Source organism: Euprymna scolopes, chromosome 9 (assembly GCF_053919585.1).
Source record: "Euprymna scolopes isolate OS-2025 chromosome 9, ASM5391958v1, whole genome shotgun sequence".
Taxonomy (NCBI): Eukaryota; Metazoa; Mollusca; class Cephalopoda; order Sepiida; family Sepiolidae; genus Euprymna; species Euprymna scolopes.
The window spans coordinates 16,459,963-16,472,633 of record NC_136490.1 but is presented as its reverse complement, the minus strand read 5'-3'; the positions used below and the strand labels follow the sequence as shown (position 1 = coordinate 16,472,633).

At 32.3% G+C, this 12,671-nt stretch overlaps 2 protein-coding genes across 3 annotated transcripts in view; one reads left to right on the top strand and one right to left on the bottom strand.

Annotated features, from left to right (window-relative positions):
* Window positions 1–5,310, top strand: part of LOC145284444 (RAB11-binding protein RELCH homolog) — a 2,006,047-nt gene extending 2,000,737 nt beyond the window's left edge. Inside the window, exon 25 of the mRNA XM_080133263.1 lies at window positions 5,199–5,310. Coding sequence (XP_079989389.1) covers window positions 5,199–5,215 — 17 coding nt within the window. The 3' untranslated portion in view covers window positions 5,216–5,310. The remainder of the gene's footprint in view (window positions 1–5,198) is intronic.
* LOC145284447 (uncharacterized) overlaps window positions 1–12,671 on the bottom strand; it is a 120,260-nt gene that overhangs the window by 63,129 nt on the left and 44,460 nt on the right. The gene's annotated exons all lie outside the window — the stretch shown is intronic.

Here is a 12,671-nt window from a genome sequence, read left to right as displayed (position 1 = left end):
TCGAATAATATAATAATTTGACAGTTCCTTTTTTTCCTGTGAAGAAAAGAATAGCATTCTTTGAAACTTCGTGGAATAAGGATTTTTTTAAAAACTGTTTTTGGAGTATTCTGTCAAACAATAAATTTACTTGTAAATTTTAATTCACAGTCTTATTTTTTTTTCTTTTCCTTATGACAAGCTCTACTCTTTATTGTGTTTGTATTGTTTTTATTTTGTTGGGAATAATATATTAATATATAAATACTAATGTCAGGCAGAAAACAACATGGCTGACGAGAGCCTAACATTATTTACTATTTACCATTAACTAGTCCTCCTTATGTTAGGCTTGAAACCGACGGTACCAATGGTTTTCTGATCTTCTGTACAATTTTAAATAAATAAATATTAAGCTCTTATATTGAAAAGGTTTTTCTTTGTAATCGAGCACTTTGTTGGAATTCTTTCCCAAAAAACAGTAACCAAATATATAGTAGTGTAAGCAGCATGCAAGATTATAATTAATACATATATATATATATATATATATATATATATATATATACATATACATATATATATATATATATATATATACATATACATATATATATATATATATATATATATATAATATAGGAGCAAGCAGTTAATAAAACATGTTAAAAAAACACTTTGAAATGAGTTAAAAACATATTTAATCTGAATCTTGTGCAAATGGAAATTCATTTAACTTTCTTGAAGTTATACATTTGGATTTTACCGTCACTGGATTGTTTATCTTCCACCAGACTATCCATTAATGTGTAATCACCTTTTTCTTTACCATATTCCCTCTGCTTAACTTATTTTGTTTTCAAGTAAGATCTTTGACTTACTTGTTGCTTCATCAAATACTTCTGCATGCAAAATCCGATCCCGCATTTTACTTATTCCTACCCTCTGATGAGAAGGAAAGTATTTCTTCGAAACTCCGCGGATTAAGGACTATCCATTTATCTAGTGTTTCCTTTTTAGATTAAATATGTTTTTAACTCATTTCTAAGTGTTTTTTAACATATTTTACTGTTTGCTCATATTATAAGCTCTATTTCCTGTTTGGTTTTATCGAGCTTTTACATCTGGCTGAGATAATTTTATAAATATTAATTCTTTAATATGTATAATATACTTTAATTTTACCATCTTGGATCATTTTGGTAAATTTAATTGCAATTTTTATTATATATATATATATATATATATATATATATATATATATATATATATATATATATATATATATATTTATATAATAATCTTCCATGCTGCTTACACTAATTCTGTTTGATTATCTGATTAGCCTAACGTACATATTATACATATTTATTTTTAATTTAAATGAACGGATTTTTTTCTTTTTCATTTTAAGATTCTGGGGTAGTAATTTATTCTCCTTGCGTGTGAATAGCATGTAATGAACTGTGTTAAATCCATCTTTCCTCAAACGCTAACCATGACACAAACTTATCTTGATATCCGTATCTACTTCTGCGTCATTTTCTCTTCATGTTTTCCCTATCATGGCTAACGACAAGTGCCGTTTCCTCCATTACCAGCCATTAATAAATCTTGAAGAAAGATTTACAAAAGAAAACTTATAAATCCTAAACATAAATGGATTATTTATGATTTTAATTTTGTTTTCTGAATAATAGCTAATAACATCTATTTATAGAAATCTTTATGCGTTTATGCAGTCTTAAGTCTAATCCCTCTTTCCTTTCATACTGTGATGAAAACAATCTAGTGTCAGAGTAATGACATATAGAAGCCATGTTTCTTGGTAGAGCTAGCAATGGTGAAGTTTTACACCCAGTGGTAATAGGTAGTGATCAGGGATTAAAATAAGTGACCCTGTTTTCAATTTTCTTATCAGTTTTTTCAAGCTGAGTATGGAACATCCTACCGGATGCCAAACATTTATCTTCTATCTTATATATTCCAACCGAGAGATCTTTTTAAGATTCTAACCGTTCCTTTAAATAAATCTCTCTTGGTTCATTCGTTTCTTAAAAGTATTTTTCATGAGTCCGGTTGCTCTTATAATTATTGGCATGATGGAAATCTTCCTAAGATTCCAGTTTCTTTTCATGTCATGTATAAGACCTTGATATTTCGTTATCTTATTCCATATCAGCTCTGTTTAACACAGAATCATTGGTGACACTGACTTCTACTAAGGTTGCTTCTTTCTCCTTCTTTTCCCATATCACTATGTCATGTTTTATAGCTCTGTTTTCTAGGTACGTAGCTGTAAGGATTGTATAGTCAGTTCTAGAGTGTAATTTCAATTTTTTTTTTTTTAGCAAAGAAAGATTTAGTATCACCGTAAACAACGCTTGACCAGTTCAAAAATTTATATTTCCTAAAAAGTCCATTCCACCCACACAAATGTTCATTTCCACTGTGGGTTAGATCAATTATTTCCCATGATGCAATTCCATCTGTATCTTTTGGCTGATTTTAATTTACTTCATTTGTCTTCCTTTTCATCCGCACAAAATACAAGATGGCTGCCATACATGTCTTTTTTTTTTGGGGGGGGGGTTAGACAAATTAAAAGCGAGTAAAGATAGAAACAAAAAGCGAATAATGCGCGTTCATAAAGTTTCGCTCTCAGATACAATCAACTGTTTTCAGCTGCTCTCACAATTGATAAGCACTTTCATAATCGACGTAAGTAATTATCCACAATGAGAATGGATAAAAGAACGAGTACAATTAGTAATTATGAGCCATATTGTTAACAGATTGCATTATGGGGAATCTTTTTTAAATGATTAATTATCATGAATCATTTACATCTGCGTTGCTTTTCTTTTTACAAATTTTGTTTCAGATTGAACCAATCTTTTTTGAAATGGATCAGTGAAACAATTATGTTTTGGTGAGGAAGGTTTCCTTTTCATTTTGAATACGTTGAACATGTATGGCCTATTTTTATCTACTTACAACTCTTATACTCAGTATCTTATATTTGCTCTTAAATTTGTGATCAGGGGTTTCAGTGTGTGTGTGTGTGTGTGTGTGTGTGTGTGTATATATATATATATATATATATATATACATATATGATTTTGTCATATCGTTTTTCTCCCTTTTTTTTCCGTTTCTTGCTTTCTCAATCCCTTTGAATCCTTTCAAGCTGTCTCTTGACTTTCTTTATGCAAATATGATAAACTTCATATTATTTGTTTCCTGTGATGAAAAATTTATTGTATATTTTTCAAACCTCTTCCCTCTGATGAGAAGAATTGCATTCTCCGAAACTCCATGGAATAAGGTTTTTCTTGTTTATTTGTACTCCTTGTCAAATAATTAAAATTTTGTATATCTTCCTCATAAGTTTGTTTTTTTTGAAAATTTGAATAAATTTTCAATATCAAGATTTTTTATTTCATATATATATGTGCAGCTTCTGGAGCGTTTCTACTAATGATGCCTCTGATCTATCATGGCCATTAAGTGACAGGACTACGTCACCAACAATAGAGTCCTGGAGAGAGCGCATGCCACTAGAATTGTGGTCATGCTTCAGACCAGGCAACTTCGGTGGGCGAGACACCTGTCTCAAATGAATGACATTATAATGCCCAAAGTCATGTTCTATGACGCATTGTACTAGGGAAAACGGGTCAGAGGCTCTCCACATAAGCGCTACGAGGATCAGCTAAGGCGACAGGTGGGCACAGTTGACATCCAAGAGAAATACTGGGAAGGTGACGCTTAGGACAGGGACAGTTGGAGGGCTTTGTTAAAGCGAGGCACTGTGGCTTTTGTGATTAACAGAAGAAAGGTCGCAGAGAACAAACATAGGAGGAGGAAAGCGTCATCTACCCAGGGCCCCTCTTCTCAGGGATTCCCATGTCTTGAGTGTGCATGTTAAGGATTGGTCAGAACAGTCGCCAGAGGGCATGCTACCAAGGAAAACTTTCCCATTGATTCTCAGAACCAGCCAATATATATATATATATATATATATATATATATAATGAATAATAAAAAACAATCCAAAGAAATGATAGAAGAAAGGGGTGCATATTCTTTCCAATCTTTTTATCTTATCTTATTCCTACTCTTACTCTAAATTTTATGATGATATATGCATATATTCTTTCTCATAAGCTGATGTCGTTAAGTCAACCTTTTTTTTTAATTTATAATTCTGGCTCCTTCTCTTCTCTGATGGGAAACATTTAACTTCGAAATGCCATGGCTTAAGTGTTTTTTTTTTCTTTTATTTCTTCCTTATTCATTTGATGAGTTAATATATATTTTTTCAATTCGACTTAGAATTCTTATTTCTTATATTAATTGCTCAACTTAACCGTGTAGAGCGTCTATCTTTATAGGTTTATTTGCTAAAAGATTATTTGTATGTTTACTAATTTTATTTATTACTATATATATATACACACACGTGTTTGTGTGAATTGTACATACCTGATGTTGCTCGGGATAAAAATAAAAAAGGACTGACTAGTTTACGAAGAAACGTCAGTAAATGTTAATTGCACTAATTTTGCAATCCAATTATTTTGTGAAATAAGTATATTTTAAGGTTTCTTTTAGTATTTCATGCTAATCTATTAAAAGTTGAATGATAACATTTAAGTAAAACACGCATGCGCATGCAAACAAGGAGTATAAAATAATAATTGAATTTTTTTTTTTAGAACTCAAGGGAGAGAATTCAGTAAATTGCATGCATTAACTTTCCTTTAACTGTTTTAGCAAATAAGAAAATGTTACGCATTTTAATTTTTTTAACTGGAATAACTATATTCAGAAATAAAATATATTTGTGCAAATAACGTGGAAGGAAAAACGAAAAAAATAGTTTAGTCTGTATTACTTCAGATATTAGACGCTATTTGCGTTTGACATTGAAAATTCAACAAGATAACTTTATATGATATTTATGTGGCATAAAAACTGACTGATATCAACTTGAGAATAAAGAACAGGAGAGATAGGAGATAAATTGATATAATCGTATACTCTTGCTGTCAGTAATGCTACCGAGCTGAGTGAAATTTTTAACCAGTCTAGGTGCTCTTTGCTTACTTTCTGGTTTTTAATATGTCTGTTATTTTCTCTTTTGTGTGTGTATCTGTTTTTTTTTTTTTTTGTTATTCTGATGTCTAACGATTCCCTCTTCTTTCTCTTTTCAGGTAAGTGGCCATTTTGATTCCAATGTCGTCATGAGATAAGTAGATATTTTTATTTGAAAGCAAAACAAACACAAAGAAAAAATATCTAAAATGAAAAGGTAAAAAAAAAAAAGAAAAGTTGATTAGATTATCACTGTTGTTCTTGTTTCTGTGTCAAGAATTGCTTATATTGTCCTATTTAACATCTAGTATATTATTCCTTCTTTTTTTTTTTTTTTTTGAGACGACTCATAGAATTTTAGTGTTTGACCTTTGCCAAAATGTGACTTATTAACATAAACTGAACATCACTGACAGTTTTTTCTTTCTTTCTTGTCAACATCTATTAAATTGATTAAAACTGCCCCCTACCCTAACATAAATAAAGTTTTGTTTTCGCTCGCATCATCATAAATACTTCATTATCAAATCGATGAATTTTATATTGTAAACATATGACTGATTGCTTAAGCGCTATTCTGAAACGTTGTTATTACTTTTAAAATCTATGTAGAACGAGTATCAAAGGAAATAAAACTTTAACACGAAATTTTTAGGTGAAAGAAAAAGTTATTTATTTTCTTCATTTATCACACCAGTCGCCGACAGGTATTTACAACACAACACGTATCTGCTCTCTTTCTTTATCATTCTTATCAGACAGCAGTCCGCTGTTTGTAGCTAAAAACCGCTGTGGTGTTGCCATAAATCCCTCTAGGACTCACGGGTCGGCCGGCTCGCTTTAGAAGGAGAATACTTGTATGTTTGTCAAGTGTAACTTCTAAATCGCCATGCGTCTCTTCCCATTTTTTTTATCTTCCTCTTTTCTTGTAACAGTATTTCCTAGCCTTTTTTACCTTCATAGAACCCTTCCAATAATAATAATGTCCTAAGGAATACTTACATTAGAACATATTTTGCAATCTTATTTATTTACTTCTCCTTCAAAATTCAAGCAATGTTTTTTTAACTGGTTTAGGTAAACAGATTATCTTTATCAAATTTATTGGCAATAAAAAAGCTTTGAACAACTCGTTAAAACACACAATAGCTGAGTTCTTTTCTTTTTTTTTCTTCGGTTTATACACAATTCAAAAATAACTGAAATAACTTGCTGAAAAAGCAATATCAATCAAAATGATATAAACAAAATTATATTGGCATAAAATGAAATGTAATTCTTCAATATCACACTCAGCCTATCTATCAGGATCTCTTGAAGGAACCCTTTGCAAGCTCTTAAGGAACCTCACTTTAGAATGTCAATTAACATTTTCGTTTCTAAGTTTTACTGCACCTCTTTATCTCTTGGATAATTTTTGGATGTGCTTAAGGCCTCCGTTTAGTCTTATAAGGGTAGTTGCCCATGTAATTGTGAAGAAATAGTTGCTCAATCCCAAACACACCTTCTCTGAATCATTAATGATGTAGTAAATCCAGGATGATAGGAAATAGTGTCAAGGTATGTGGGGAGCACATACAGCATTTAATATTCATAAATGGTCATCTTTTAGTACTGACCAGGTTCAATATCACTTCAATGATTTAAGAATTGGTGTATCAACATGCTTATGTTGTATATAGGCAGTGCCTTAATATAGTTGAATCAATATAATTTATTGGAAGAAGCTGTTGAATATCAGATTCTGTGTAATAATAATAATAATAATAATAATAATAATAATAATAATAATAATAATAGGTTGATGTAGCAAGAAAAAACAGAAAGTAGTTCGAAAGAATTGTGTAGCAAAAAATAGGAAAATATTAGTGTAGCTCTCTCTCTCCTTTTGGTTTAAAACATATGTTTAGATGTTAAATAATGGAGTCGGTCAATGCTAGAATAAACACGAATGAGAATTGAAGTAACAAATCTCCCGGGCGATGCCGGATGTCCCAAAAAGAGCAAGCGGGGAAAAACAACCCAGATTCTGACCTATGATGCAAAACAGTTTAAACAAAGGAACTATGAAGTCAGAGTTATGCAATCGTAATAAAAACAAAACAGAAAAATCATAGAGGCCAAAGAGAGACGAGAAGAGACACATGCTACGAATTCCTGTGTAGCCGCCACTTCTCCATTTTTCTTTCTCCGTCACACATCTGTTGTCAATTAAAGTGCGATTGTTTTATAGCCGAAAGTATTTGTCATTTAACGATAAACTCAGCTATACACTCACATGTAACGCACACAAAAAAATCAAAGCTGACTTTTATGCATACATTGCAAGAGATGCTCATCATGTAACATAGACGAATACATATTTCAAAGCCTCACATGAGTCATCACTTTTATGAGTGTGCCCCACTCACTGAACAAGATTCAGGGAAACAGATGGGTGAAAATCAGGACATGTAACACGCAATGTGCTTAAAATAGAGTGAAAAATGTAATGTAAAAAAAGATTCCCAAATAATAACTCTAAAATGTCTTTCACTTTTTTTATTTTCATATGTATGAGACTGCACTTTGCAGAAAGAACGCAGGTGACTACGACGACTTTCACTACTAATACAATTACGCACGTTTCTTCTACAACTAGCAGCGGATGTAACATTACAACAGCAGAGACGATTTGCATCGTTCACCTGTTTGTTTACTATGGTGAACAGATTTTTGTAATCAGTTATGTTAGATTTGCTGGGGAGATTGAAGGAATCATTATCACTCAGTATATCAAGATAACTAAAATTAGCTGAAATCTTTTTTCTTGGATCCTTAAAGTCTATCTTTGTTGGTGTGTGTCCAAGGTAGGGCAAAACTAAGACAGAACAAAGGAGGTATGCACTATTTTGTGACTGAAGAAAAATAGATGTCAGTTTTTTGGAGAGAGGATGGCCGTAATAAGTCATCACTTATCAAGGCCAAAAGCTATTCGTATAAAAGACCAATGAAATGAAATGTCGGCTTTATAATGGTAATAATTCTTATAAATCTTTACCACAAATAATCAACCTTTTTCAATCCTCTCAGTTTTATTTTATCCCCATGCATGCTCTTTAAGTGTCTCTCTTGAGTTTTAAATCCGTTCATTTTCTTTTTACTTGTGTATGTTAATATCATGTCTTAAAGATGACTCTGATTGTTTTTAGTTTTGTATGTGGAGCAATCTGGCGAAAGGCTGTCAGTTTTGAATACTCTATTCAGTGCATGCATTATGTAACATTGCCACCTGAGAAACTTTTGTTGCAGCCAAGGTTAGCGCCTTCTTGCCATTATCAGTAAATTGTCCTCGTGTCAAATTTGTCAACCAATAACGGCCAATTAAAAACTTGATGAGTATCATGAGTTGTCATTAAATTGATGATTAAAGACTTTCAACTTATGCTAATTTCCCGCTGGAAACCATTTCAAGTTTAAAACAAATCAGACGAGCTTTCTGAACATTTATTTTTCATGTAATTCCTCTAAGATTTTGCCCATCATTAGCGTCAAATACAATTGAGAATGTAACTATTTTTGAAGCCAGTCTGCAAAGATAGCTTCAATGCATTTTTTAATTTTACTTTGAAGAGCCTCTAGAGAATTCGGCTCAAATTGATTTTCTGTTGCATCAATTTGTTAAAATAAAAAATAAAGAATTCTAATATGCTTTGGATGGTAATTATTCAGATATCATAACACTAGCTACAATACTTCTTCGATTTATAATTAACAGCAACAAAGAAACAATCACTGCATTAAAAAAATAGTCTCTCTGGATCTAGATGGTTTGTCTAGTGCATATATACAGTCATTGTTTACATAAGATGATCTGTGTCCTAAAGTGTCACGAGTCGTCTATATTCTTTTTCTTAAAGTGTGGCATCATGATTTTGCAACTTCGACATTTATGAAGACATAAAGGATCTCCCATGTGTCTTGTTACATGAACTTTTTATGATGTCATAAAATATCTTCTCTACTCTCCTACTTCTGTTCTAATAGATGACGTCATCCCATTGTGATGTCATCTATTGTGCACGAAGACAAACATACAGAGTTTTAGTAGTACACTTAACGTTCTATGTGTAGATATATATATATATATATATATATATATATATATATATATATATATATATATATATATATATATATATATATATATAAATTTTCTTTTCTTTATGTAAATATAAGAACGTTAGACATGGTAAAATATTTTTCTCCTCTAAAATTAAAAAGTTCTTAAACTTTTTTGATTTGAAAAATTTTCTCTTGCCTGATAAGATCAATAATGATCAAAACGGTCTGCACTTCGTAACAATATATGACTATATTTACATAAAGAAAATTATAAATTTGCTCTTTTTGATTGAGCACTGTCAACGACTATATATATATATATATATATATATATATATATATTGGAGTTATTGGATCATAGGTTGTGTTACTTCACTGTAAAGGATCTCTTCTTGTTGTCTTTTAATGGATGAGGTCATCCAATTGCTAATAACAGCTATTGTATTTTAGCATTAGATGATATAAATGAGGTTGATATACTGTTAGAAAAGGAAAAACAAGAGCCTGTAATGCAAATCAGGTTCACTGCTGTCGGCCCATTTCAACATGCTAAGTATTTTTCCTACTAATGCAAATATGCTGGTTCAATTTTAATTAGCTTGAATTAAAAAGAAAACAAAAAAAAAAAACATGGAATTAATATTCAGCTTGATAAAAAGCAATATATAGAAATATTTAAGAAATGAAAATTTTTACGATTAGGCTTACAAGGTCTCACCCGGCAACAACAGATACGTGAACTAGTATGTATTTGCAAATAGAGAGAGACATTTGCCACACATGTTGTTATTATCGCTCGTGTTTCATGTGAAGGTCTTCCAATAAATCTCAAGAAGAATAATCTCTTTATCTTCAGATGTAGATCCAAAAAAAAAAAAAAAAAAAAAAATATATCATGAAACAGCCGAAAAGAATGATTCTAAATTTGCAGAATCTGTTCCGTGCACAGATATCGTTTCGGCGAGCAGCTTGAAACCACTTAACTTGCAAGTTTTTACATGCATCCCCCACTTCTATGTGGAAGGATTTGTCATCCAGTCACCCGGTCACATTTCAGGTTAAAACAGCATTTTGATCACTAAACATGCATATTGAATGGATGCATCTTATTTTAGATGAGTCCAGACTTGTCTATGAGAGACTGTATCCATCGGTCAGTCTGTCATGCTTAAATTTGAAATAACAAACTATTTTTTATCTGTTTGCGACAACATCTGAAATAGCGTTTTGTTTGGTCTGCAATGCTTAAGTTTGAAATAGTATTTTCATTGGTTTGTCACACTTAGGTTTGAAAGAGTATTCTCATAAGTTTGATATTTAAAGAATGAGAAACTTATGAGAAGTTTTGTCGATCTGTCATGCTTAAATTGTAAGTAGTAATTTCTTTAGTCTGTAATGCTTAAATTTTGAATATAAGTTTTGTTGGTCTGTCGCGTTTGTTTTCAATAGGATTTCGCTTGAATGGGTGCATGTTAGAAACACACTTTATTTAACTTGCTTGATCGAACAAAGACAGGAATGACGCCAATCAATTTATGGTGGAGCCGTACAACACAACAGCAAAGTGCAGCATGCAGTATATATTCAGGCCAGAGGATAATGATAACATTTCGAAAGCAGAATCGCTTATATATTTCTGTGCTTCTAGTATGTATTGATTGCGGGTACGTAAAGTATTTGGATAAGAGATATGGCAGGCTTTAGATCAAGGGCCTTCCAAAATGCAAGGGGTGTTACTGAGCATTATCACAGCTCGATCTGTTTACTACTTCCGTTTTATATCTTATTGTCTAGCAAAAGAGTTTTTAATCACTGGAATTGCTGGAGCATGTCACTTATCAAGCAAATATAAACAGTCACCCCCCTTTTGTATGTTATAGAGTAAGCGTTTATCAAGGCACAGAGGCTACTCAAGGATAAGGTTTATTGAGTATCAGTTGAGACAACACAATGATGATCTGCGATAGAGGAAATTGGAGATGAGTTAAATTATTTTAAAGGATGGTTCATCCAGAATTTGTTTATGTTGAACTTGAAAACGATCATATTATAGTCAGCTGGGAAGCAGCTCCATGGTATTGTGTTCCACAGAGGAGCAGTTCTGGGAAAACAGCTCTTCTCATGGAATTTTTGTTTAGCTTTAGGCATAGATAGAGTAAGGGAAATTTCTAACAGTAGTTGTAGCAAGGCGGGTGTTTGCCATGAATGCCTTACAGGGGGTGACCACAGAGTGAAGCTCAGTCGAGCACCTACCATGAAAATATCAATAAAAAAGGGATAGGCTCATAACGTCTCCTGCGAGAAAGAGGTAGCAGGGAAAAGAAAAAGGACATCGCCCACTAGATTTCGAAGGCGGTTCTGTACCCTGTACCTTCATAAAAGGGTGCTCTGAGCAGTTTCTACCCGGATGTGGCAGCAAAATTCCATCTTAGGACAGGTTAGCTCTTATACAGGTGGATGATTGCATCAGGTGTGAGATACCATTTTTCCAGCGACTTTGGCAACGAATTTTATGTATGTGTTCCATTTCAGATCAGGAGTGAAAGTCAGTCTCAGGAGCTTGGTGCTTCCTCAAGACAAGAGCCATTAATTTCAATTGTTTAAAATAATATTAACTTATTTTGTGATTATCACATAAGCAGTAGATTGTATGAACAGTTGATTATTATTAGTTAGGGTTTCAATAAATCCAATGTTAACAAATACTTGTCATAAACCGTTCTCATAAGTAATTGGACTTTGCTCATTCCAATCATCATTATCCATCGTCATCATCAATCATCATCATCATCATCATTGATTTAACATGCTGCCATTCATTGGATATCTTTAAGAAATTGACTTTGAAACTAACCTGTCTCTGGCCAGGTCTTTATTTATCCCTCTTTCCCTCAAGTCTATTTTTATCTCTTTCTCTCATATCTCTCTTGACCTTCTCTTGTGAACCGGACCTGCTACCTCAACTGTTCTATATCTACTAATCCAAGAACTCTAATCCATTTTTTAATGTGACCGTACCATGCGTTACTGTCCAGATTTAATTTCCAGAACAATCATCTCATGATATTCTTTATCATTCAACTGATAATTTATCCATTTCGTCAGTTATTATCCTTGCATAACTTTTGATCTCAATGCATGATGACGAATTAACTAACAAACATACAAAAAAATAATTGCGCCAGGAAATTTGTATCAACTTCCGAGGCAACTTGATAATGTCTAATTCAGCTCAAATACATTTTGACCAATCATTCAATCATTAATGCTAATTAGGTTTATATGTCTTCCTTTCAACTGTCATCTGCTTCTCACCTGGACTGTCTTCTTTCTCCAGTGGAATGGTATCTCTGCCAGACATTGCATTCCAACATCTGCGATGTGTACGCAAATCGCGATATCTAATTTGATTAAATGATGAAGTATTACTTCCTTTTCGACAGGTCTCCTTTGGTTGGGAAGCTTTTATTTAAATATCTGTCTTTGTG